Source organism: Eleginops maclovinus, chromosome 13 (genome assembly GCF_036324505.1).
Source record: "Eleginops maclovinus isolate JMC-PN-2008 ecotype Puerto Natales chromosome 13, JC_Emac_rtc_rv5, whole genome shotgun sequence".
Lineage (NCBI taxonomy): Eukaryota > Metazoa > Chordata > Actinopteri > Perciformes > Eleginopidae > Eleginops > Eleginops maclovinus.
The window spans coordinates 12,039,573-12,067,366 of NC_086361.1; the positions used below are offsets into that span (position 1 = coordinate 12,039,573).

The 27,794-nt window shown below is 39.8% G+C and overlaps 3 protein-coding genes across 4 annotated transcripts; all 3 read left to right on the forward strand.

Moving 5' to 3' along the window:
• The first annotated feature begins 732 nt into the window (after window positions 1-732).
• Window positions 733-4,513, forward strand: LOC134875100 (zona pellucida sperm-binding protein 4-like). Its single transcript, XM_063899517.1, has 12 exons — window positions 733-918; window positions 1,398-1,883; window positions 1,975-2,084; window positions 2,170-2,332; window positions 2,506-2,628; window positions 2,716-2,888; window positions 3,235-3,332; window positions 3,438-3,586; window positions 3,693-3,870; window positions 3,956-4,091; window positions 4,290-4,364; window positions 4,434-4,513. The coding sequence occupies exons 1-12, from the start codon at window positions 765-767 to the stop codon at window positions 4,440-4,442; spliced, it is 1,854 nt and encodes a 617-aa protein (XP_063755587.1). The 5' UTR covers window positions 733-764; the 3' UTR covers window positions 4,443-4,513.
• Window positions 4,514-5,746: 1,233 nt separating this feature from the next.
• On the forward strand, window positions 5,747-12,805 carry cndp2 (carnosine dipeptidase 2). 2 transcript variants are annotated; one of them, XM_063899519.1, is made up of 12 exons: window positions 5,747-5,954; window positions 6,769-6,846; window positions 7,193-7,336; window positions 7,424-7,586; window positions 8,662-8,750; window positions 9,961-10,161; window positions 10,254-10,338; window positions 10,469-10,629; window positions 10,737-10,901; window positions 11,680-11,821; window positions 12,324-12,471; window positions 12,601-12,805. In XM_063899519.1, the coding sequence occupies exons 2-12, from the start codon at window positions 6,787-6,789 to the stop codon at window positions 12,665-12,667; spliced, it is 1,425 nt and encodes a 474-aa protein (XP_063755589.1). In that variant the 5' UTR covers window positions 5,747-5,954; window positions 6,769-6,786; the 3' UTR covers window positions 12,668-12,805. The 2 variants fall into 2 exon arrangements, with proteins under 2 accessions (XP_063755589.1, XP_063755588.1); XM_063899518.1 differs by lacking the exon at window positions 5,747-5,954 and having other exon boundaries at window positions 6,683-6,846.
• Window positions 12,806-13,632: 827 nt separating this feature from the next.
• Window positions 13,633-25,932, forward strand: recql4 (RecQ helicase-like 4). The gene is given in 30 exon segments (XM_063898511.1): window positions 13,633-14,218; window positions 14,419-14,452; window positions 14,544-14,659; window positions 14,751-14,897; window positions 14,988-15,139; window positions 15,634-16,439; window positions 16,442-16,707; window positions 16,710-16,751; window positions 16,822-16,904; window positions 16,990-17,089; window positions 17,285-17,474; window positions 17,783-17,893; window positions 18,166-18,333; window positions 18,435-18,527; window positions 18,611-18,747; window positions 18,892-18,975; window positions 19,240-19,428; window positions 20,176-20,358; window positions 20,532-20,733; window positions 20,913-21,106; window positions 21,461-21,544; window positions 21,633-21,770; window positions 21,877-21,993; window positions 22,183-22,459; window positions 22,686-22,815; window positions 22,952-23,112; window positions 23,472-23,649; window positions 24,169-24,322; window positions 24,409-24,517; window positions 25,570-25,932. Coding segments are annotated over 30 exon segments (4,851 nt in total). The 5' UTR covers window positions 13,633-14,134; the 3' UTR covers window positions 25,692-25,932.
• Window positions 25,933-27,794: the final 1,862 nt, after the last annotated feature.

The window sequence follows — 27,794 nt, forward strand, 5'->3', positions numbered from 1 at the left end:
TGAAAAAATATATGTTGGTAAATTGAGCAATACCGTGGGAATAATTTGCCGTGTTAATGAAATATACACAAAGTGATGAGTTTAGAAGTAACAGGTTGTAGATGCTTTTGATGAACTATTTGGCCCAAAGTGATCTAAATATATTTGAAGTCTTATCTTTGGTGTACTAATGCTGTGATCTGAAATATGATGGTCTGTTAATGTGGTGCTGCTGTTCTTGCTCAATAAGGCTTTGCTGAATTAAATAAGTTTAATAAAATCAAACAGCAAAGCAGTATTCTCAATCTGTATGAAATATAAAATATTTTTGATTACCTTATGGATATGAGCATTTGTTGCATACTGCACAAAGCATTTAATGTTTTAATTGTTAAAAGAGGTCATGACTGGAAGTTGATCAAAATTATTTTCTATTCACAATTCATGACTGAAATATGTGTAAGATGCAAAAAGTAAAAATATATACAAGTCTAACCTTTCAATCATTTGAGTGGCCAAATTGTAAACCCACAACATTGGTGTCAAAGATAACATACACCATTCATAAGATTCATGAACATCAAATAAGGCCTGTCCTTTTTCAACAGCTTTTTTTAAATGTATTTTTTTAGGAAATACGCGGGTTGGATTTAGGTGAGACTTAACTAATGCCAATCAGCAGCTACCAGGTGCAATCAATTAACTCCAACCACTACTTATAGCGTGGCAGGAGGATACTCTTCATTCGGCTTTCTGCAGCAGCTGCAATATATTCACTTCGAGCCATGGCTGGAATCAAGGTTGATCTGTTGGTGGTGCTGGTACTATCTGTGACTATGCTCACGGGCCCAGTGCGGGGATGGAAACCGATCAACGGAGCTCAAATTAATCATTTCTACGAGACCGGGCACTGGGGAGAAACAAGCGTGATCTCCACAGGTAAGCCACTCTCAATCCACCTCAACGAGTGAAAGCTGTTTGTGCCTGGAGTAGCCTACTTGTGTTTTCTTTTCAAGCTTAACAATATGTGAGTTTTGGAAGAAATTTAAATCTAGTGTTTTACAAGACAAATTGAGGCATGAAAGGCACTTTCTCAAATAAATGCTCTTGAGGTTTAGCTGCTATATACTTCTTTTGTTTGTTAGCATGAGCAATTTGGGCTGTTACTGTTACTCGTATAGTGACTTGAGGACATTTTCCATCTTGAACTCTTGAGCCAAAACTGCCAGTTTTATCAGTTGATAAACTTGAGTGACTCAAAAATACACTATTCAGTCTTCACAATGTGTTCTAAAATGTTTACATTTATTTCACTTTGGATACAAACTCCCTTTTGGCAGACTTTCTTAGGAGTCTGCACTTCTTTTGATTTTGGACTGTAATCATTTGACTTTGGTTACACCCACCGCTTTCTCTAGATGAACACAGGGTGGATGACGATGCGATTCCTGAGGATGAGTGGCCTGAATTTGCAAGCCCCTCCACCGACGGAAACCCAATGGCTGCTCCCCATGGATTTGAGGTGGATGTAGAAGCTGCGCATCCAACAAACTGGGCCATTGCTTCCAACAGTGGCTTTGAGGTGGAATTTGATGATGATGCCCCAGAAAGAAACATGGCCAGAGGTAGTGAACGTGAATTCCAGATGGGATTTGAAGATGCCCCTCCAAGAAACTGGGCCAGGGGTACCAATAGTGGATTTCAGGTGGACTTTGATGATGATGCACCAGGAATAAACATGGCCAGAGGTTTGGAGCATGACTTTCAGACAGGATTTGTAAATGCCCATCCAAGGAGCTGGACCAGCAGTACATGTCCGACTTCTTCTGGGTTAAGTGTGGCTTGTAGTGAAGCTGGTTTCAAGATTGTGCCGACAGGTTCCCTGAGTGACGTTAAAGTTTTGGGTATGTATTTCACTTTGTCTGCCATTCTGTAATTTTAACTGACTGCATTTGGTCAATTTACTATGACTTATTTTTATCCTTCCCCCTCCAGGCTCAAAGGAACTGCTGTCTGTCAAGGATGCGCCGGAGTTTTGTGGCTATAAAGTAAACGCTTTCGAGAAAACCTTGACTGTACCATTCACTGGGTGCAATGTGAAACATGCAAGTGATCTTTATTTTTTTATACCTTTAAAAAAAAAAAAAAGAATTTCGTGTGTAAAGGCTCCCTTATTTTAAATGATTACAGACTGATGGCTACAGCCTGCAACTGTTGTACGTCGATGATTTTGATAGGACACAAGTCACCACTGCGTTTTGTGACGAAGTGCCCAACCATGGCCTGTTCCCTCGCACCAGTGGCTTGGTCAAACCCAGGTGTGTCATCACACCAACGCCAAAAAAGGCAACAAGTAAGTGGAAACTGCCTTAGTGAGCTATACACTAATTGTTGGAAGACCTTTACTGTTGCAATGCTGAGGCTGTACTACAGATTTATGACAAAGGACAAGTATCAGTCTAGTTTTTACTTCCAGGGTGGTTTTGTGGTGTAAGGTAAGCAATTTAAGTGTCCCTGTCTTTTCAGATTGTGTCGTCGCCTCAGGGGAGCGGGTAGCTTGTGGTTCGTCAGGAATATCTTCCGCAGACTGTGAGAAGGCTGGATGCTGTGTGGATTCTTTCACAACGGCATGCTACTACCCGCTGGATGGTATGGCTTGTTTAAGGAGATGTAATGTAAACATTTTACTTAATTGGAACTATAATACAGTGACTTTTATTGTAACTTTTCTTTCAGAGTGCACTGGGGATCAACACTTTGTTTTTGCCATTCGCTCTGACTCTGCATCCATCCCTTTGGACCCAACCAAGCTCACCATTCCTGGGAGTCCAACTTGTAAACCAGTCATTGTTAATGACAAGGTTGCCATCTTTAAGTTTAAAGTTACAGAATGTGGAGCTAAAAGTTATGTAAGTCATCCCCTCTGCTTGACTGTTTAGCAATGCACTTTTTCAATGAGTGTCTAAAGTGAATTCAGATATGATTCTTTGCCTGAGCTAGTGCTGTCCTACTTTAGACTCTCAATTGACTTGAGAAGGAACTCTTTAAGTTTAAGTCTCTAATGGGACCACCCAAAGTAGTCACTATTTGTGAGCTTCATAATTCACACATTCCTCCACCTCAAGGTTAAATTGTTCAGGCTTTTAAAAGTTTTTTTTTTCAGTTAATAAATCATTATAAAACGTGTTGGACTGTGCAAAAGGCATTACAGACACAGTAGACATGAAGGCAAAACTTCTTATATTTTTCATACAGGAAGTTGCTGGGACAAAGATCTACCTGGCTGAAGTGCAGACTATTGTCAAAGCTTTAAATCTTAAGTATGGCATAATAACAAGAAGTGATCCCCTCAGGTTAGTGGGTTGATTAAAGGTATTTTTCCATTCATGCAGTAGCATGTCTTTTCTTGCATTTTAGTGCCAAGCCTGATCTGACTTTTATTAAACCACATCTTGTAGATTCATGGTTGAATGCCGCTATGGTCAGTCGGGCTCTGCTGCACAGTCTCTCGCAACTGTAGGCTACATGGTCAAGACTCCGACTTCCAGCTTGCCGTCGTCTGTCATCTCTGATGGCTTGTATGGTGTACAACTGAGACTTGCAACAGGTGAAGTCTATTTATCATATGAAATTCAAATGTTTAGAGTTGGCTCATTCAAAAGCACCTCAAACATTTGTCAATTTTTATAAATGTGCTTACTTAACCCCAACAGATCAGACGTATTCAAACTACTTGGGAGATGCCAAGCTGCCCCTGCGACTCCTCCTTGGCAAACCAGTGTATCTTGAACTGCGGCTGCGGTCCCCAAAACCGGATGCAGTCATTCTTGTCAACTATTGTGTAGCTTACCCTCGCTCTGCAAAGAATGCCTTGGTGCTCATTTATGAAGGGTAAGCATGGCTGTCTTAAACCCCTTCATGTGTAATAAGGTTAGGTAATGTCATATCTTAACTGTAATTTCTGTCATGTCCGCAGGTGTACCAATCCTTATGATACAAATGTGTCCATCCTTAAAGTCAGTGACCTTCCCAAAAACCGTTACCAGAGGCGCTTCATGGTCCAGGCCTTTCAATTTATGGATCAAGTGACAAACAAGTACCTTGATGAAGAAGTGAGTCAAAGTGTTAAGGAAGCCTTGTTGGGTTACATGGTCAAAACTATGCTGTATAAAATGTAATAACTTTTGCTAAAGCCTATTACACATGGCTAGGCTTAACCTTTCTGACTGCAAAGGGGAAAATTGTTCAACTTGTCCCTACAGGATTCATGAAGGATTTGTATCAAGTTGTAAATGTTTACTTCCCTGCAGATCTACTTCATGTGCTCTGCTGAAGTCTGTAGGACAGAAGAGAAGACTTGTGCAGAACGATGCTTTGATGGAAAGGTGAGACTCTAAACCATCCAATGAATTGCCAACTTTTTCAATGTCTAATCAATTTGTGTTTGCTTCTAGACACAATAAGGATCTTCAGCTGAAGACGTTAAGAAAAAATTTTATGACTGGGAGGAAAATAAAAATGTTTTTACAATCCAGCATACAATGGTCTTTTGTGGTTTTTATGATTTGTGAGCTTCAAAAAGGTTTTGCATGTCATGCTAAAATGAAATTGCTCGATCAGCTAAGCTGCCAAATGTACAATAGTACTCTAGCAATCCATGTTGGTGCTCCTCTGATTTGGCTTTTTTTTTTTAAAAATGCCCTACACTTGGAGAAAAAGGTTGTTGAAGGAAACATTGTAACTAGTCCAGCTTATTTCTACACCTAGGTTTACTTGGAAACTGTAAGGGCGAGTCTCTTCACTAGGAGATTGCCATACTTTTTGAAAGTTGAGCAATGGGCAACTTAAGAAGGGGACCTGAACATTCAAATCTACAAAGAGGGACTAACTTCTCTCCATGCAGGAGTTCAGTCAGAGTTTAAAAAAAAAAAGTAAACCACCTGAACACCACAGCTTAAGGTCACATGGTATTTTCAATATCCAGTGGTACTTAGCGTAGTGTACCCTGACTTTAAATCTGATAAAATTCTGCTTAATATTACGAGACACAATTGCTAAAGATTTAACATCCTGAGTAAGAGCTGCACTGTCCTCGCTGAGCACTTAATGTATCCAACAAATGTCCAGTTAAACTATATATTGAATCTTAAATGAAATACAATTGTGTAAACTAGCATAAACAATTATGTTATCTTCTCTGCTGTTGCGTATTGTGAAATACTTTAATCAACCTTTTGAGCCCAAGCATTGGACGATGCCATTACCTTGACTCAGTCTAACACTAATTGTCATGTTAAACTTGATTTCCATTAGAAAGCAGTCATGCTGGAGGCAAGAATAAAGATCAATTGTATTAGTGTAGGGGTAGAATTGGGAGTAATGGGTTATGAATGACTGATTTATTGGTCTTTATGTAGTACATGGCATGGGAAAATGAACAAAAGGACTAAAGTTCGGTAACGACAAATAAAATTGTACGTTATTTGGCTGGAAATTGTCAAGAGCTGCTGTACGATTTTAAATACTAACACATTTTGAGATAACCTACCATGTTTTATTAGAATGTTTCACAATGTATTTATTTAATTACAAGGCTAACTTTTCATTTGTTCTACTGTCTAAAAGGACCTTCAATACTTGTTTTGAACTAAATACTTGTACAATCCAGTATTTCTTTAGGTAGTTGCTAAATCAGAGAGCGCTGTTGCATCAGTCAGTGCAGGTGGGTTTGTCAGAGAGGGCTGCGCTCCTCTGTTTACGGTTTCTGAACCTTATGGATGAATGAACATGACTAAGCATCCGTCGCCCACCCACAATCCTTTGCGCCGTAAAAATACGTAAACAGCCACTTTGTGTCCATTGATACGGTGAGGTCTCGCTCTGTTCTCTACATTTGGTGCCTAGAAGAAAATATCAACTGTTTCAAAGCTTCAGCTACTTGTAAACGTCATAAGGAAACCGGACGTGTCTGTCAGGTGAGAAGTCACATGAGGACATCAGCTGTACGGGAACAGTTAGTTTTAATGCTTCTTTGTGCCTTTCAGAAATAAGTACAACAGAACATGTGTCAGGAACATAATATGTTTAAACAAAAGCTCTAATTCAGTGTAACTTGACCCTGCTACTGCTACTCTTAGAGGTATTATGTTAGCCTGTTAGCGAATGGCACTGCCTTCACAGTTAGCTGCAGATCTGTTAAATTTCAGGCTTTGTTTTCTGCTTGTAGAGGTAAAACTAGACAGTATTGTTCATTGTAAAGCTTAATTATATGAGGTAGTGCTGTAAATGGCTAAAATGTGTTTAAAACCCGTTAATAGGCACTCTAGGGCTGGTGTATTTTCCATATATCTTTTATGACCAACAGTGTAATGGATTAAATTAATGTACAATGTATGACATGTTTTTTAATAAACCATGGGCATCAAAACAAGGCAGTTCATTTTTTAAATTTACCATAAAAACGTTTAAATTGATAGGTAATGCTCATACATAGAACTTGTGGTGAGGGGGAAGTTAAGACCTCATTATCATGTATCTTCATACTTTGTTACCTGCTTTTCTATTACTCTAAAACTACAAGATACACAAAGTTACAAGGTAAACAGTAGCTAAGCTATCAGCAAATGCTCTTCCTGATATCAAACATGCCTTCATGTACTGCTGGATGACAGAACCCACAAATACAGTAGTAGTCAGCAGGTTTGCAGGAAGGTGTGGTTTGTGTCCTCCCATAAGACAGCGTTGTGGTGCTGGTAAGCTCTCACTCTTGTCTGCCTGTTAAACCCTCAGCTTCTGTTGCTGGCAAAGATGGCTCATCTCTCAGCGCTTTTCAAGTATGTGGACGAACACCAGGATCTGTATGTGGAGGTAAGCTCATCCTAAATGCAGTTTTAACAATTTCATCTACTGTAAGTTTACTCCCTGTGTGAACTCTTGCTATTACTGGCAACTAATCATAATGGTGATTAGATTGTAGTCAAATATCTGTCTTCACTTGATCGTGCCGTGTTGTTATTATCCCGAGTACTGAGCAGCATTGTAAATCATTCTCTCTTAGTTGGAGTTTATGATAATTGTCCAAATGTTATTTTTGACCCCACTCGACAGGTTTAAAAAATGGTTTGTCAAAATGAAAGGCAAAAACCTACAGTTTGTCGTCCATGTTTTCTCAGACAATATTTAAATGTACAGGATTTTTTTCTTGGTTTCCTAGCGTCTCGCAGACTGGGTGGCAGTTCAGAGTGTGTCTGCTTGGCCAGAGAAGCGCGGGGAGATCAAGAAGATGATGGAGATGGCAGCCAAAGACATCGAGAGGCTGGGGGGAACTGTGGAGATGGTTGACATCGGCAAACAGAAGGTTTTGAATTAGTTCTGTTAAATGTAACAGACTAGGTCCTCTTTCGTAAATCTTTTCTATAATGTGTTTTTTCTTTTGTGCATGCAGCTTCCCTCTGGAGAGGAGATCCCTCTGCCACCTATAGTCCTGGGTCATCTGGGCTCAGACCCGAGCAAGAAGACAGTGTGTATCTACGGCCATCTTGATGTCCAGCCGGCCAACATTGATGATGGCTGGGATACAGAGCCTTTTACCCTGGTGGAGAAAGACGGTAAGAGAAGATATTTTTGGATTCTATTTGATACAAAGTAACCCTGATTCTGTTCAATATTACCTTGAAAAGTTGCAGAGTTGAAGGCAAAACACCTTTTATTGGAAGTTATTTAAAGAGACTGGAAGGTTTTGACTTGCATGAAACACAAGCCATGTTGTGGTTATTTTCCGGGATCAGTTCCCAGTCTTCATGCAAAGATTTCTCCACTTTCGTCTTTGGCTTGGCATACATATTGTATCACATTGCACTAAAATAAATGACATCATGTCCTTCAGAAAAGGCATGATTGCAGATAGAGTTGATTAAAAGAAGAAAATTACCTGAGCCACGTCCAAACTACCGAATGAAATGAATCAGGTATCTTTAACCATTTATTCAAATGTTTAATTCTCATTTGAGGCTCAGTAGTATGTCTTTTACTTGGTTAAATATATTAAATTATTTATGTGTCAAGTACAACAGCAGATGAGAGAGCTGATACATTATAAAAAGGAAAGTCTGTAGCTGAAGCTGTATGGATTACTGTTTTTTTGTTAAATACCTCAGCACTTGTTCAACTTGTTTCGCAATGCGTGCAGGTAACATTTGACAGCACGCCTTTACCCTACAGCATGAGGTAACTTGACTGGACTTTGGAAATATGCAGTAAACTGATAGCTCAAGCTGATAAAAGGTCAAAGAGCATTTTAACAAGATGTTGCATACAAGTAATGAAGAATGAGATTGATTTCAATTTTCACTGCTCTCGTACTTTCTGGAGTCAGCTGACAGAAGCCACTTCCTCTTTCTCCTTCTTGTCGACTCAGCTCGGTTTTTGCCAACTTCATGTTATACTATCTGGTTGTTTAAATGCTGAAGAGATTGCTTTCTACTGATCATCACGTGAAAGGGTTCCTAAATGTGCACACACTGCTAGCTCGTTGCTAAAAATAATTTACACTAGCTGTGATTCCTTCAACTATGTGGAAACCTCACATTCAAACAAGCATTTTATACAGGCACAACTTTCAGAAACATGTGTAAGAAATAAAAAGATCAAGGGCGTCTACCTAAAACACTTTTCTCTTTGTAGGTAAACTCTTTGGAAGAGGTTCAACTGATGACAAGGGTCCCGTGTTGGCCTGGTTTAACTGCATTGAGGCTCACCAGAAGATCAATCAGGTACACTTCCCACCACAGTTTAATCTCTAATTTGCAAAATATTTGTGTTACCCTTTAATATGCACTTAAGTTTGGTCCAGCACCAGCTCCTTAAGTGAACCACATTCACACAAACCAGGATTTCTTTATACTTTTTCTAAAGGAAAACACACTGTAACTTAAATCAAGAGAACAAAGTGGATTAAAGTGGATGATCGTGATCAGGCCTCTGCTACAAGACTTGGTGTGTCACTGATTTGGGTGTTGCAGGCTTTTCATTGTGAAGATAATGAAAAAAACATTTTTTTGTTTTGGCTTGACGTCTTAAAATATCCAACATATTTATGTCTATACAAATTGGGTGTGGATGGGTGTTAATGAAAAACATCAACACACAAGAGAAAGTTAACAGCTAGGTGTGGTGATGTATTTTTAGGTTGTAAACATTGTTTGGAATTTATCGAAAGTGAAATAAATTAACATCTTGTGTACCTTCTGATATAACTCTATTTTCATTTTCAAAGTAGCTTTTTGGAGAAACTGATTGTTTTTCTAATTAGTTCAGGTTTTTAGGTTGGTTCCCCAAACCAACTTGTTGAAGATGTTAGTTATTTTGGACAGCAGACACTACAACAGAGCTTTATTATGCCTAAAGCAGAATCTCATGCTTGTTTGTTGTAATAATAAATGTCATGGGATGTTTTTAAAAAAATGATTCTGCGTTATTCTGAGATATGGATTATCTCTGTGTTAGAGTACAGAGGTGACGCATGTTCAATCGCGTTCACAGCTGTTAGCAGGAGAAGTGGTCAAAGGTTTTTAAAGGAAATGAGCAATTATGTCTTATCCAGCCATCAAGTAATGATTAAACCAAGTCATGTCACCTGCCTGCTGTTTTGAATAACCTTTATTGTTCCTACACCAGAGTTTCTGACTAATATTTCTGAGTTAGAATCTGCTAGTTATTATACATTTAGAAAACGTCATTTTGTATCACAACATTTCGATATTTGACTTTATCAAGATGCCAATATTTGAGTTATAACAGTATATACTGTATAAGTTATCATGTTGGTTTACTGCCCAATGCTAATGTAAAAAAATCCTCATTATGACATTAACAGTTCTTCCATCCTAGTGATCTTTCACTTTAAACACAGTGAAGTGCTGAGATGATGTGGCAAAAGTTCAATTTAGAAGTTTGATTTTGTCTCTTATTTCTCTCATGCAGGAGCTGCCCATCAATATCAAATTCTGCTTCGAGGGGATGGAAGAGTCTGGATCGGAGGGCCTGGATGAGCTGGTGTTTTCACGAAAAGACACCTTCCTAAAAGACGTGGACTACGTCTGCATCTCTGACAACTACTGGCTCGGCAAGACCAAACCCTGCATCACTTACGGCCTGAGAGGAATCTGCTACTTCTTTGTTGAGGTGAAGTCTGACTTCACACAAATGTGCTCCAGTATTTTGTGAAATTGTATTCTAATAAAATTAATAAAATATTGCTTTTTTTGTATTTAAAGGTGCACTGTGGTGACAAGGATCTTCACTCAGGGGTGTTTGGTGGCTCTGTTCATGAAGCCATGACCGACCTGATCGCACTTATGGGTAAGTGAAGCTGATAATTGAACTATAATCTCGTAAAACTAATTTAAGAGAAGAGAATGGTAATACAAATGTTTTTTCTCTGGACATTTTAAGGAGAGTTTAAATGCCGTGTCTGACTCTTTTTCAACAGGCTCCCTCTTGGACAATAAGGGGAAGATTTTGGTTCCCGGGATGAGCGACGATGTGGCCCCTGTGACAGAGGAGGAGTCAAAGCTGTATGAGAAAATAGAGTTTGACTTGGATGAGTACTGCAAAGACGTTGGAGTAGGACAGCTTCTGCATGACACCAAGGCAAGTCATTGATTTCTGTTGTTTGAATCTTCAAAGGTAGAACAGTTCTCTGAGTCACTGCATTGAATCCATCATAACTAAAGTGTACTGTAAATGTTTTACTGTAGGAAAAAGTCCTGATGCACCGCTGGAGGTATCCATCTCTTTCTCTTCATGGTATTGAGGGAGCTTTCTCTGAAACAGGAGCCAAGACTGTCATCCCCCGCAAGGTTATCGGCAAGTTCTCCATCCGCCTCGTCCCCGACATGGACCCCAAAGTTGTGGAGAAGCAGGTAGACCCTGAAATATCAAAAAACACACATCCTAATACTGTCATCTGGTATTGCTCATGTGACTACAACACTGAAACTGTCTCTGCTAGTGAAATTTGAACTTATTTGACATTTCCAACCACAGTCTGTCAGTGGTGGTGTGTCACAAAGATGACTCACTTGGTTGTACTGTTTTTGGAAAAAATATTTGAGCTACAACTTAAATGTTGCGAACAAGCAGATTTGCAGAGCAGCCTAAATCTATTCAGTTCCATTAAAATAGAAAAAAACGGTTAAAAAAAGGTCCAGCTATTCCTCTACGCAATACATCAGTGATTGATGTGGTAATCGTGTCTTGCTAATATGACAAGAACTTAGACTTTAAAGAGTTTACTTTTAAAATAATCTATTTTGTATTACTTTCTATCATCTAACTTTATACAACTTCTGTTTCTAGTGAGTTTGCCAACAGCTTAGCTAGTCTGAAAATATATTAAAAAAAGATAATACAGGCCATGTTATTATTTTCCAAATATGAAACCATATTCACATTCCACACTCAAATGTTAATGACATCCACAGAGGTGAGGCATACATAAACCAGTTATACATTTATGTTGGCTTATTCATTTGAATGATGATTCAAATCCTGGTATGTTGTATTAAAGAATTGTGGTTTTTTGGGGGTTTTCAGTCGGTTCCAGGGTGTCTTTGACCTCCACTGACACATTGTGTTAAATTGTTAAAAAGTATCCTTGTTGTTTTGATTTCACTCATTTTTTCTTTTTTTGTTGTCAAGGTCATGGATCATCTGCAGAAGAAGTTTGCTGAACTGGGAAGCCCCAACAAGCTGAAGGTGTACATGGGCAGCGGCGCCAAGGCCTGGGTCTCTGACTTCAACCACCCACACTACATGGCTGGCCGAAAGGCCATGAAGACAGGTACAGAGGCTGATTCATACAATACCAGAAATGTATCTGGTTAAAAGCTCTTTTTCACTCAAAACACATATTATTAATTACCCCCACCATTTTCTAGGCAGTTTAATAGTTTTGGTTTTGCCAACGTTTTTAAATAGTTATTTGTTGTGGTCTTCATACCACTTAAATACTTAGGTAGCATGTATTAACCATAAACAATGTCCTGGCTAATTAGAGCAATCCACTGTCGGCAGTTTCATAGGTAGAAAATGTTCCACATTTGTTTTAATTAGAAATTAGATAGAAAGCCATGAAAACAAAAGCCAGTCTCAAACCATCAATAAAACGGATTTGAAGATGACATAAAGGGTTTATTGGGCTTTTTGTTGTTGTAATTCATGTGAAATAATTTCTTTTTTGATCATTATTGAGAGAGGATTTGCATTGGAATATTGTCAATATGGTTGCACTCCGTCTTGTTTCATTAATTTCATTCCATTTTCTCCTCCTTGCTGTGCCATAGTCTTTGGTGTGGAGCCTGACCTGACCCGTGAGGGTGGAAGCATCCCCGTCACCCTGACCTTCCAGGAGGCCACAGGACGCAACGTCATGCTGCTCCCTGTTGGATCCTCTGATGATGGAGCTCACTCCCAGAATGAAAAGCTCAACAGGTATGTCACATTGCACACCTGATCTACTTATTTCCTTTCCTTCCTGTATCACTGCGATTAAGAAGTGAGAATGAATACCTAGAAATATATACTGAATAATAATAATACTTTTATTTTTTCCAATTTCAGAACCAACTACATTCAGGGGACCAAGATGCTTGGTGCATACTTCCATGAGGTGTCCCAGCTGGAATGAAATGATGTCTCATTATAACAACATTTAAAATATTTCCATCCTTACTATCAGAGCCATAGCCTTCATGGTATGAATTACCTTTCAGTCAGCAGTTTTATACAAACCTCCTGATGATAATAAAAATGTTTTTCTTTGTAACTCTTTGTTGTCCTGTTTATTTATGACCTCTATTGCATCATTTACTTACATAACCTGTAATGTCCCTAAATTTAGCAAACTCTTTTTTCTGTTATTCTGCTGATTGTGTTTCTTGAAGCGTGATAAAGAAAGTCTGTGATTACAATTTCTATTGCTCTCCCGTATATCAAGGGGTATCCATTTCTCATATAATCAAAGTACAGCCAGTCCCTTGCAAAACTAATCCCCAGTTACTATGTTACCATTTTTCTGCACATCAGAGATAGATAATAAATGATTTATTATAACTGAACAACAACAGATACACGTTTGGACAGTTCCAATTATTATTATTATTTTTTAACAGTCACATCAGTGACAGAATAATAACCTCTTTGACATTTAGGTCTGAACATTTAATTTGATTTAATTACAATTTTTAACACTAACGATTCAGTGGTGGAGGAATATTTAGGTTCTTAACTTTCAATAAAAGTAGGAATGAAACAATGCAGAAATGCTATGTTAAGAGAATCAGTGGCTCACATGAAATGCTTCTTTAAAAAAAGTACAACATATTTGGGAAGTATTACCAAAAACAAATTCTCATTGTGCAGAATAGCCTAGTGTTTTCAGTATATCATAATTGTATCAATATTACTGTATAAAGTGTATTGGGTTGTTATGAAACCTGTATATTCTAACCAGCTGTAAAAGTTTTATCTCTATGCACCCAGCCCATAATAGTCAAACAAAGGACATTTTGAGTAAAAGTGTCTTTCGTCCTGTCCCTTTAAAAAGCAGGCGGATGTGTATGGATCCTGCAGGAAGTGGTGATTGAGAGAGTACATTTACAGGCATGTGTTAGAAATTCAAGATATTCAAAGCTATTGCAAATCCAATAATTTGTTGGTTATTGTAATTTTAATCTGTATCGTCTCTATGTTCTCATCGCAAATACGTTTTTTTCACGTTGTACCCTGTTAAAACTGAAAACGATGTTTTGTGAGACTGGGGGATAGAGGAAGTAACCTGGCAACACAGCCTGTCATACACCGGCGCGGGAAAATCGTAAACAAAACACATCGGAAGAAAAGCCTTTGGTGCAGTTCACTGATAAGTTTACTTAGCAATAACTACATATGTAGGGGTGTTGTCTCTCTGAGTAACTGTTCCTTTTATTAGAGAAAAAGCAGTTTCCGCTGCTATATTACAGATATGTTTATACGTGTAAGCTAACTATCATACCGTGTTGCTGCAAGGTTAACTCATGCCTGACAGACGGTCAAATATGTGATGGTTTCAAGTTAGTTAAATAAGATAAGACGTGTTGTCCCACTAAATGTTACAATGGATCGATACAACGATGTGAAACTTCAGCTGAAAACCTGGGAGCAAGGGTTTGTTAAAGACCACCAGAGGAAACCTAACAAGGTGATTTAAAAGCTAAACATTAGCTGGCAGTAATAATAATAATGTCAACCCCTTGCTTTAATTTACTGTGCATGTTCATGTCATATGTTTTTAATTGTTGTAATGTCATTATGATTTTGTCTAATCACAGGATATTCAAGTCCATGTTTGTCTTCCTTATTCCTCATAATAATTGACTCTTAAAATGCTCTTTTTTCCAGGAGGACATTGATCAAGCTCCAGATGAAACCAGGAGTGAGTGTGATCAATAACTTGTAACATACTGTATATCTAATCCATCTCAGAGCCAGAAGCATTTTAGCTATATTATGTGTTTTAATTCCAGACCTGTATAAAGAGTACCGCAGTTTGAAACAAGCCAAAGAAAACAGCAGCAGTGATGCAGGCAGCGGACATGCTGAACAGGCCAAAGCTACAGCTGCGGTCAACACACCACAGAAGGTACTAAAGAAAGTGTGCTTTGTGGCAAGATAGAGGTAAGACAAGTGGTTTCCTATGTCTGTTATTATATGCTTGTCATTTATCTATGTAGGATTCAGACTGTTGGGGTTCCCATCTGAACCGCAGCTCACAGCCTGCACCTTCTCCCAGACTGACATCCGAGGACAGAGACAATCTACAGGCATCTTCCCAATACTATGGCATGAAACTGAAAAACAACATAGGGACACTCAGTAAGGTAAAGCACACTTTGAAAAAAGCTTGACAACACCATATTATGGTAACAGAAATAAACTGGGATAAGTTATGTTTTGTTCTGATATTCCAGGAGAGACCTGTCTCACTGAAGAAGTCGTTCGTTCCTGGACGGGTGCCTCTTAACTCCTTGAAAGATGGACTAACTGGACACACAAACAGCCCTGTTGCTACCCCTGTGAAGAACCCATTCAATGAACCCCGATCCAGCCCCTTCACACCAAGGTAATTAAATGAAAGAAGGTTTTCTAACATTAGCATATTAAACGGGGCGATATTTACTGATCAATATGAAACCACATTTCTATTATGGTTGGATGAATTGTTTAGTAAAAGTCTTTTATTCCCTATGGCATCAGGGAACACTTATTTTAGAGGATTTGCTCACTTTATTATTTATATTACTTATTTGCCACTACTTGCCCATTTTCACTGACTGTGTATTGTCACATGTAACATCTATGTTGTGTTCCTTTGCTGTACCAAAGACACATTTACACTGAGGTGTACAATACATTTGATTTAATCTAATCTAATATTAAATGTCATAAAATCTCCAGTCCAAAGTCATATCTTCAAATGTCTTGTTTTGTCAGTCCAACAGTCCATCATTTCACAATAATACAAAGAGAATATCCTGTTCTTTAATAACAATGAATGATAGTCTCCAAGACAGTTTTTGTTCTTAGCTTTCCCTGTAATTGTGTTTTTCTCCACAGAAGATTTAACGCTGGTCTGGTTTCAAAGACACCCCATAAAGTGGAGCCTGAAGAGCCGTGTGAACCCTTTGAATCTATCAAAGATTCTTGTGAAGAACCGACAAGTGCTGCCATAAGTTTTAGTAGTCCTAGTGTTATAAGTAGTAAGAGTTGTACTGGTAAAGTTATTAGTTCACAAAATCTGAATATCTCTTATCTAGCTCCCTCTCCAGCCAGATCTTGTGCACTGTTGCCGTCATTATCTTCTCCAAGTAGGCCAGGAACTTTAAGAGGAGATGTAGGAGCCACGGGGAAATTAAATGAAAGTATAGGAACTATAGGAGACAAAGAAAAAGATGTGGAAACTTTAAGAACTCCTCACAAGGGTGTTGAGGAGGCAGGTGTTGGAGCTTTGATCAGCTTGAGGGGAAGCCCTCAGGTTATTGCTGGTTTCAGAGGAGGAAAAGCAGGAAAGCCCTCTCCTGCCAGCAGACTGAGTTTTGTTGACAAGAAGTGGCTGGAGCGGTGTCAGGTGTTCGGAGAGATGGGGGCTGAGGTGAAGCCTGGAGCAGGAAACATGGAGATAAATGTGGATAAAAGAGGAGAGGGCGAAGAGGGAAAAGACACACAAGTTAAAATACAAGAAGATGAGAAAGCTGTCAAAGAAGTTGTAGATGTAGCGCGAGAAAGAAGAGCATCAAAAGTTTCGGGGAAAGATATAGAGCCTAAGAGCAATGCTCATGACAAAACAGTCAGCGAAAGTGAACCAGAACCTTCTCTACAACACCCTGGAAAAAGTAATCAAGGAAAGGACAAAGGAAAAGCAAAAAGAAGGGAGATATTGAGGAGATGGAAATAGGACTGACACCACCTTTAACGCCAGAAAAAGACAATGAGGCAAGTCACAAATCTAAAGGTGTGAAGAAGAAAGGAAAGAAAAGGCAGAGAGAGGCAGAGCATAATGAAGGAGAGACGCCAGAGGAGGGAGGAGTAAAGAAGAGGCGCAAGAAGAAAGAGGAGAGCTCTGTTGGAAACCCCGGCACCGCTCAAGAAGGAGGGAAGAAAAAGAGATCCAAGAAAAAGGGAGATGAAGAAGAGAGGAGGCAGAAGAAGAGAAAAAAACCAAGGAACCAAAAAAGGTACGCCAGTTAGTTTGTTTGTATTCATATGTCTGTGCAAATGCTTTTAATGCATTATTTTTTTGTCAAGCTTCCTCAGGAGAACTTGTTGGGCGAAATAGAAGAGGACTATAAAGCCAGAAGAGCGTATAAAACTCAGCCTGCCAAAGTCAAGTAAGACCAAACACACGCTGCTGCAACATGTTGTTAAAACGCATCCACCTGTGTTCCCGTGACAAACCATTCTTTATTTCTACAGAGGCATGAAAGGGGCAGAGGGAAACTTTGTGAAGATAAATCTGAAGAAGAAATCTCATGTAAAAGGATACGCTCTCAGAGGTGCTGGTCTACGCAAACAGGTAGGTGTTGTGTATGTGGCACATGTCATATAATCAAAGCATAAAGGGTTAAACTGAACTTCCTGCTGACTCAGTGTGTGATGTGATGACACTTCATTATAAACAAACGTTTGTTTACTGTGCGATTCCTTTCCAAATCATTGTAAACATGTAATTTAAATTTCACTGTCGTCAAAAATGTACTCTGTTTTTTAGATCTATATGGAGAAGTTCCAGCTGAAGGGCGAACGTTTCGGTGGACATGGATTTCTTAGCAGAGGAAGAGGGGGAGGTTTCAGAGGGGGAGGATTCAGAGGAGGTTTCAGAGGGGGGATGAATCAGTCGGGGGACACCTGCTACAAGTGTGGAGGGACCGGACACTGGGCCATAAACTGCAAAGGACCAGGTAATACAAACAGACATGTCTCATTTGCTTCGTAAAACAAAGAACTATAAGACAGATTTGAGTCCATGTCAGTCATACTTCAAATGTTCCTGACAACAGGGGGTCGACTCGTTTGTTCATCAGCTACTCATCTCCTCAATTAATGTCATATGTATGGTGTATCACCTCATCAGAGCAGTACATGAACATGATTATTTTTTTCCCCTAAACACGAACAGGGCCATAAGACTGAGGAAGGATTCAGCTGTCCACATCAGACTGGTAAAATCCATTCTGAACAACTTCTGAACCTCTGATCTCTTTTGCAGCCCCTCCCCCCTCTGCTGCTGACCATCAGCCCGATGAGGAGGAGCCGTTTGAACTGCCCACCCTGGAGGAGGTTGCTAGGGCAACAGGCACACTGCAACCTCAGCCAACGGGTAAGCCTGTCAAACTGTTTGTAACTATTTCTTAATATGTATATGTGAGTTTTATAGCATATCAACACAGTTTGTCCAACATGTCTTTCCATACGAGTGATTTTGAATCACGCTGCAACAAAAGATTGATTATTTTTTATTTTTAGGTCTTGCATTTTTGTTCCAGTAATCAATCCATCTTTACAAATAAGATGTTTTAGAGAGCTGCTGCTTATGTTTTTGTGGGGTTTTTTTTGTGTGTGTTTACATCCCGCTTTGTTTCTGTGTTCCAGCAGCGTCTTCCAGTACAGCAGAGGAGCAGCCGTCCCAGGATAAGCAAGGGGACAGTAACCTTAAAGACGAGGTGTTGCTGAATGTGATTCGTCCAGACTATGAGCGTCCTGTTGCTCCACCTCCAATGGAACCACTATTTCCTCTCACAGATGATGGGAAAGTCCAGGGTAATCACTTACTTTGTTCCTTGTAATTAAAGAAATCATTATAAAAAAACTAGTCGGAACATATGGTCACATTTTATTTGTGGGAATGTGTATCTGTTTAGAAGCGCCTCCTGAGCTGTATGAGGCTCTGAAAGAACTCGGCTATCAGTCATTTAGACCCGGACAAGCGGAAGCCATCATGAGGATACTGTCAGGTATGCACAGTACACACAGATAAAAACACACATCTAAAATCCCTGTAATCATGTGTGTCTCTTTCTCTCACTTCTTCCTCCAGGTCTGTCTACCCTGGTAGTGTTGTCAACGGGGATGGGTAAATCGTTGTGCTATCAGCTCCCAGCCTACATGTACGCTAAGCGATCAAATAGCATCACTTTGGTCATTTCCCCTCTAGTCTCGCTGATGGATGACCAGGTAACCGTGATCGCACACATGCATCCCAAACAAAAAGACTACACGTAAAGAAATCAACCAACATTTAAACTAAAATAAACCCTCTCAATTTGAACAGTTATGCGCACAACACATCCTGATGTGAATGTCCCTCTCTGCGTTTAGGTGTCTGGCCTGCCAGCCAATCTGAAGGCAGCCTGTATTCACTCCAACATGAGCAAGAAACAGAGGGAAGCTGCGATAGAAAAGGTGCGTGACAGACACCTGAAGTTTGCTAACCTGAGTTTTACTGCAAACTTTACCTCTTTCAAGACACCACAATAACAGTACAAGAATGCCCTGTTTATTCATCGCTGTTCCCAATTCCAGAGAGATTCAAATGAATGGCATACGGTAGAATTAGCTAGTAAAGTTGATTTCACTCAGCAGCCAAAAAGAACAACATTTTGATCTATTGAGTGGAGGGTCAAATTTGAACGATCCACACATTTTCTCCTCCCTCTGTTCCCCAAGGTGAAGGCAGGTGAGGTGTGTGTGTTGCTCCTCTCTCCGGAGGCTCTGGTGGGGGGAGGCGGTTCAGGTTCAGGTTGTCTGCCCTCTGCTCAGGATCTCCCTCCTGTGGCCTTCGCCTGTATCGACGAAGCTCATTGCGTCTCAGAATGGTCGCACAACTTCAGACCCTGCTACCTGAGACTCTGTAAGGTGGGTTTATCATGGTGTGTGTCTTTAACCATTGTAAGTTGATTGGAGAGGAAAACAAATCTACTCACAAGATGAGAATGCACATATTGCAATAATTTACATTGTCGTTAAAACACTCCTTTTGTTTTAGGGACAGTGATAGAGCCAAAAAAAAATCAAGGTACTCACATTTTAGGATAAATCTGACAATGCTTTGAACATTTGAGCATTCCTTAAAGTTTTATAGGGTGTGTAAAGTAAATAAAGTATATTTGTGTGACTTTGCAAGCTTAGACTCCTTTTGTCTCTAAAGTAGAGAAATGTATAATTTGAAACCAATAATGGAGCATAAGAAATATGTAATTTCATAAATCAGGCATGTTTTTATGTATAGAATATTTAAACGTAGATCTCATTGAAGGTAGTTTTCTGAGTATAGGTGTTTCCCTACATGATGGTTATAATCTTAAGCCTCAGTGTTGGTCTATCAGCAGCCGATTATAAAAACCCTTGTACACCTCCGGGTCCCACTCGAAATGTTTCTTAAATCTTGATCTCCACATGTATGGCAGCCATTCCAGTGTCTGTTGAATTCCAACACACTGTCAGTAGTTTATAGAATACAATACAACAAAATAAATAATAATTTTAAACTAAAGTAATTGATAATCCTGAAGTGGTCTCTTAACTCTTTCCGCGGCTGTATGTAAAAGGAAATAGCCACAACAACCAGAGAAACATCCTGATGTACAGTGTGTGTGTTTGTAGGTACTAAGGGAGCGTTTGGGAGTGCAGTGCTTGCTGGGACTCACGGCTACAGCCACACTGTCCACTGCTCTGGACATCGCACGACATCTGAACATCAACGATAAAGACGGCATTGCAGTCCGATCTGCAGCAGTGCCTCCTAACCTGCACCTGTCTGTGTCCATGGATAGAGAAAAAGATCAGGTGTGACTAATACCATGTGTATCTGTGTCTTCGGAAAAGCATGGAATATAAATGATGCTTTGTCTAAATACTCCTATTTTATAGAACTCTATTTGCCTCGTTGTGTCTGTCTATGAATATTTTCAACTCCCTTTTAATATTTCTCTTTGTGTTTCCTGCCTTTATATATAAAGGCTTTAGTGTCCTTGCTGAAAGGAGATCGTTTTGGTTGTCTGGACTCCATCATCGTCTACTGTACTCGAAGAGAGGAGACTACTCGCATTTCAGCGCTGCTCAGGACCTGCCTGCAAGGAGTGATCCTGAAAGAAAGCAAATATAAGAACACTAACAGTCAGGCACAACACAACCCTGTGGGACAGAAAAAGAAAGACTTGGGTAAGGATGGAACAATCCATGTTTTTTTATAATAACTTATTTATATCTAATGCCAAGAGAGGGAAATGGATCAGGGCATATGCCAGATTTAAAACTATACTAGTATGGAGAGCTGTTGTATTACTTCCTTCAAAAAGCAGCTCTCTTCTTGTATCTTCCTTCTATGTTACTACATTTAGCAAGGAAGAAGATTCGTAAACCTCTGAAATGGCAGGCGGAGTCGTACCACGCTGGCTTGTCCTCTTCAGAGCGCCGTCGTGTCCAGAACAACTTCATGTGCGGGGAGCTCAGACTCGTGGTGGCCACTGTGGCGTTTGGCATGGGCCTCGATAAATCTGATGTCCGCGGTATCATCCACTACAACATGCCTAAAGTGGGTAGTGATCTTATTTATAAACAAGAAGCTTTTCAAATGTCAAATTGCAACCTTTAAATGCTCTCAGCAACTGTGTCAATTGTGATTAAATTAGTCGTGTTTGTAGTCGAGAACAAACCACTTTTGATCATGTTATGTTATTATTAATTATCAGATGGAGTTTGCCCAGCTGTCATGCCTAGAATTGTTTTAAGAAAGACATTCCAAAGACTTGTGTTTTCATCTGGTTTAAATGTGAATATAATTTTATCTTAAATTAGATCTCATCCTTTAGATTCTCCCAGATATTACACGAAAAAAATAAAACTCTTGTTTCAGTATTCCCCTTATGGTAAATGTTTTTTTTTTCAGAGCTTTGAGAGCTACGTCCAGGAGATTGGGAGAGCAGGAAGAGATGGAGAGCCCGCACACTGTCACCTCTTTCTGAATCCCGAGGTAAGACTGTAGCTTTCTGTGTGACTCAGAGGGTCTACTTCTTTACTTAAACTGTACATTTTAAGCATAAATGAATGTGTGTTTGTAGGGGGAGGACCTCCATGAGCTCCGTCGTCATATATACTCGGACACAGTGGACTACTTCACAGTAAAGAAACTGGTCCAGAAAGTTTTCCCTCCATGTAAATGTAAACAGATTCACCAGAAACAACAGGAGCTTGAACAGGTACCTCTTTTGTGCAAATGAGTGTTTGTGCGTTTGTTTGCTTGGTCTAAATACAGTAAAAAATAAATTAAGCTCTCCGATGAGTGAAAACTGTCTGTGTGTAAAGGACATGGAAGATGCGGAGATGATGGAAATGATGGATATGTGCGACCAGGAGAACCTGAACCCTCCTAATCAGCAGGACTCAGAACATACAGATACACCAGAACAGTCAACTGCACAGGTACTAAAAACAGGGGTGTAATATCTTTCAACTCTTTGTTCCTCACTCCTTCACCCTACAAATCTGCAGTAAACCTAAGCAAGAAAGGAAATTGAGGATTTTTCTAGCAAGGATACATTTTACAAAGTTACGTGTATAGGAAAAGATAATGTTGGACAAAACGAGTTAATGCTCTGTTTTTATTGCAAGGAGTCATCACATCCAGAAGCAGCAGAGCTACCTCTCCAAGACTGTAAAGATGAAGAGAAGAAAATGGAGTTGGAGGAGAAGAAAGATGAGCAGAGTGTCGAACACGAAGAAGCAGACAACTCGATAAAGCCCAAGGAAGGGGAGTCGAAAGAAGATGATTGGCTAAGGGACCAGGAAGAGGAGGGCAGTGATTGGCCCAAAGAGCGGGTCTGTCACACGCATGAGAGAGCGATTCCCATGGAAGCAACTGTGGAGGCTCTGGACATCACAGAGGAAGGTAAGTGGAAATGCACACAGGGCAAGGACACGAATTAAGATTCCAATCAAAAAAAAAGATGTTTGGATAGATGATTAGATTTATACAAAACATTCATAACAAATATGTAGTTGTAGGTAGGTAAGAGGCTCCAAATGCACAGAATTGAAAATAGTAATAAGAGAAACAATAGAAAAGAGGACAGAACCCAAAATGCTCCATGTCTTCCCTTCTGCGTGTGTTTCAGGTGTAGAAACGCTGCTCTGCTATCTGGAGCTGCATCCCCAGCGCTTTGTTGAACTGCTCCACCCCACGCTGTCTGTGTGTAAAATCGGCTGCTATAGTGGACCCAAACAACTCCAGAAACTAACTAAAATGTATGACATGTCATTCCTTAGTATATTCTAATGTTTCTATAAATATAAAGACATTTTGAGCTCCGTAGCCATCAGTTATTTTCAAAGGTAAACTGTGCGGTGTTGATCGTATTTGTCCTTTTTTAATGTGTCACAGTTGCCCTCCCATTGCTGTGGTGTTGGCCAGAAGGCGCATGGCGGGCGAGCGGGTGGAGACGTGTGATCAGCTGGAGTTCGACGTTGTTGAGGTTGCAGACACTATGGGATGGCAGCTATCTCTTGTGAAAAGAGGACTCCGACAGCTGCAGTGGTCCTCGGGTATGTGATGGCACTAATAAACCCTTTTTGGGTCTGTTCTCTTCATCTTCTTTTCTTAATGCTGCTTCATTAGTCTTATGGTATGTCTTATCCCAGGAGAAGGTATTGGTTTGCTCAGTTCCAAGCAAGTAAGCACTCTGGCACTAAAGCAAAACCCATAGCAAAATAAAGATGTCACTGTTTGAATAACATTTAATAAAGTGGACAGCATGCAACTGGTGAAGGTTAGTGAATAAAACCAGGGTAGTTGAACCGCTAACTTAACTTCTTTCTACTTTTAACTGTGTCCACTGTGTGAGGAAAACATGTATTTGTGTCCATATATTACATTTATATTAAGCAAAGGTTTTATTTTTCAGTCGGAGGCCGTAGCGGTGTCAGCGTTGAATTGTCCTCCATATCGTTCTACTTCCGATCCTTTGGCGACCTCGATGATGAGGAGATGGACAGAGTTTGTCAGTTCCTCTATAATCGCGTCCAGAGCCAGGAGAAGACGCAGCTCTACCAGCTAACCTCCTCCTTCAAGGCCTTCAAGAGGTAAAAGCATCCAGTAATGCTGTTCTTTTTACCCTCTAGAGTAATATATTATAACAACTCACAACTGTGTTTTTCACAGCCTTGGAATAGTTGTTAAAAAGCTGAAAGATCAATAGTTAATCTCCTTCCTACCTCTTTTGTCAGAAGTGAATTGCAATAAAACCTGAATTTGTGATCAAAGATAGTCATTTGATTGAGTGATTTTGTAAAACCCTATCCGTCTGTGACCTAACTCATAATATACCACGTTTATAACGGTTGGTATGAAATCTGTGAGTAACTAACCTCGAATTCAATTTAATGTGCCTTTACAATGTACCTTTGACTCCTAACACTTTTAAAAAGCTTGCAACTGTTTTAGAGAATCCTGCAAAATGTCCAGATAATCTGATGAGACTGTATCAAATAGCTATTATTTTCCCCACATATACAACTATGTGTGTGTTGTCCTCTCTCTGTCTGTTCACACCTCTACTTTACCTACTGTTTGTGTCTAACGGTGTGTGTGCGTTGTTACAGCGTTGCGTTCCCCAGCGCATCGTTCTGTGTCGACGACCTGGATGAGAGTCGCAGTGTGAGGCTGAAAGAGCTGCTGTCCGAGTACTTCGACAAGAGGCGAGACCTAAGCCAAATGCTCGCTCCGGTGTACATCGAGGAGCTCGACAAATATAAGGTAAATACACAGGAGGGTTATCAGGAGTTATCTGCTGAATTTGTGCCTTTTTTATGTTCTGGATGTTTGTGTTGCTGTGTTTGTAGGTGTCAGACTGTGAGAGTCACATCAGAGCAGACATCAGAAGTTTTCTTTCCAACCGGAGTGATGAGAAGTTTTCTGGAAGAGCTATTGCTAGAATCCTCCACGGCATAGGTGAGACACAGACGAAAAAACCTAAAGATGCTCGAATAAAATATGTATCTTTGTTATAATTTTAGGAAGTTGACCACAGATTTATCTTGACCTAAGATGTTGATGGAGAGAAGGCAATTTAGACATGTTCAAATAACATATATGACATGTAGTGTTATTCTAATGAGACATGGCCACTCAACTTTCAACGGCAGGTTATACAGTGAAAGTTCCACCACTTTTAACCACTAGAGGGTGTTAAAGGCTCAATGAATAAACTGTGAGCTCTACGTCGTCACACCTCACAAAGGCTGGACTCAGGATACAAAAGAACAACTCCTCAACAGTAAAATATTCTCTTAGTCTGCAAAGAAGTTACAACATTACAAAGTTTACTTTTAATGGAGAGAAACACACCACCTGTGGCCTTCTCTTTTATAGGCTACAGGGGGGATGTTTCAACTTATTTCAAATTTCATCTCAAACACCACAAAACACCTGCTGTGTTGTCTCAGCTCTCCTTTATTCATGTGGTTAAGATGGCGTCTTTTCAGGAGTTCTTTCATCTACAGTAGGTTGTCACATGTATCTCTCGGGATCTTTATCTCAGTAGCGTGGGATCATGGGAATTTTTCTTTCTAGTTTGTAATTCCTTCAGTGTTGATAATTCAGGAGGATTTTACGTGGAGCCAAATAACCAACAGAGGCCTCCTCGTCCAAAACAAAATCACTAAGTTACTTAAACCGGTAAAAAAGCAGTTTCATGTTATTAGTCTCTGACGCTAACAACATTTGCCCAATTTGTTTTTACTGATGACTGCAGAATCGGAGGCCAATGACTAAAATCCTTTACCTAATTAAATGACATGGTAAAAAACGCCCAAAATCTAAAACTGCTCCTGGCAGACAACCACAACAGTGACGCATGTTGCCGTTACAAACTGACACACCTCAGCTAAATATATTATTGTACTCGTAGTTTTTTTATACTTTTCAATGCGAATATGTTAAATAATATACCTTAATGTAAGGAATTGAATATACTGAATATGAAAACTAATTCTGTGTTTCAGGCAGCCCTTGTTATCCTGCTCAGATCTACGGCAGGGACAGGCGCTACTGGAGGAAGTACATCCAGTTTGACTTCAACCAGCTCATCAGACTGGCCACTCAGGAGATCATTCACTTCAAGTGAGCGACATGATGTGCACACACGTAAACCGGTGTGCATCAATCACTTACTCACTTATGAGGTCGGGTTTTATTAGATTTGACCAGAAATACCGTTTTGTATATAATATCACGTTTATACCATCATGTTGAATTCATTTATCTGCAGTGGTTCCTACAATGTTTAGTTTGTATACATATAGGAAGTGTACATTGGAAAAAATGATGTGGTCTGTAATAAAAAATAAAATATTTGTATTTTTCTAGCTCTGTCTGGCCATCACATTTATTTTAAATGCCTCAGGAATATCTCCTTTAGGATTTGTGTTGCACAGATGAAAAGCTCTTATCTGTTTTGTGGGTGTGGTTAGGACATGGAACGAAACACTGAAACCCAAGAAAAAAAAAAGTCCTGACCCAGAAATGGACTGATATGAGGCAATAAAAATGGGAGTAAAAACTAAGTGGGATTTCTCTTACTGGTGTAGCATGTCACTGTGAACTCCAAAAACTTTAATCATTTATTATTTAGGGAAATATTAAGTTTTATTGAAGGGCTTTTATACCTGTGGTGTTTTTACTGATTTCTTTGACGTTTGTTAAATATTTACACATCTCCACTCCACAGACATGTGATCTTTGTGAATTACAGTATTCAGAAAACAGAGTTCAATGTGGTTTTGTTACTTTAAAGACCATCAGTGGAATAAGTAAGCGAATCATTTTACTTTAATTTATTAAGAAGCATTATTATTCACATTGCTTTCCTGCCAAGAGATTGACGAGAAGATCAATGCTCCTTATGTCTGTACGGTAAATATGAAGCTCCAGTCAGCAGGTGGCTCGTTTAGCTTAGCATGAAGACTGGAAACAAAGGGAAACGGCTCGCATGTCACTGTTAAGAGGTTACAAATTGTGCCGACCTGCTTCTTCTAGGCTTTATGCTAAGCTAACCGTCTCCTGGCTCCAGCCTCATATTTAACGAATGGACGTCATCTAACTCAACAAGGTCAACAAGGGGAACGAGTGTATTTTCCCAAACGCGAGCCAATTCAGACTACCAGGATAACATCAAACCTCTGAAGGGGAAAGTCATAGTTAATTTAATTGTGTCATGCAAATCATCTAAAAAGCCAAAACATGTTCTAGAAAGTGAAGCAAACAAAACACAACTAATATCAAGGATGAGACCTAGCACTGACTTGAGCTTCTTTCCTCGCTGTGCTTTAACGTTGGACTCTGGCTTATACATATCTGCTTTGACTCTGACAACATGTCATAAAATGTGAAGAAATCTGCCTAATGAGCATATATATACAGTGGGGCAAAAAAGTATTTAGTCAGCCAGCAATTGTGCAAGTTCTCCCATTTAAAAAGATGAGAGATGCCTGTAATTTTCATCATAGGTACACTTCAACTATGAGAGACAGAATGGGGGAATCCCAAACAATCCAGGAAATCACATTGTAGGATTTTTAATGAATTAATTGTTAAATTCCTCGGTAAAATAAGTATTTGGTCACCTACAAACAAGCAAGATTTCTGGCTCTCACAGACCTGTAACTTCTTCTTTAAGAGGCTCCTCTGTCCTCCACTCGTTACCTGTATTAATGGCACCTTTTTGAACTCGTTATCAGTATAAAAGACATCTGTCCACAACCTCAAACAGTCATACTCCAAACTCCACTATGGCCAAGACCAAAGAGCTGTCAAAGGAGACCAGAGACAAAATTGTAGACCTGCACCAGGCTGGGAAAACTGAATCTGCAATAGGTAAGCAGCTTGGTGTGAAGAAATCAACTGTGGGAGCAATTATTAGAAAATGGAAGACATACAAGACCACTGCTAATCTCCCTCGATCTGGGGCTCCACGCAAGATCTCACCCCGTGGGGTCAAAATGATCACAAGAACGATGAGCAAAAATCCCAGAACCACACGGGGGGACCTAGTGAATGACCTGCAGAGAGCTGGGACCAAAGTAACAGAGGCTACCATCAGTAACACACTACGCCGCCAGGGACTTAAATCCTGCAGTTCCAGACGTGTCCCCCTGCTTAAGCCAGTACATGTCCAGGCCCGTCTGAAGTTTGCTAGAGGGCATTTGGATGATCCAGAAGAGGATTGGGA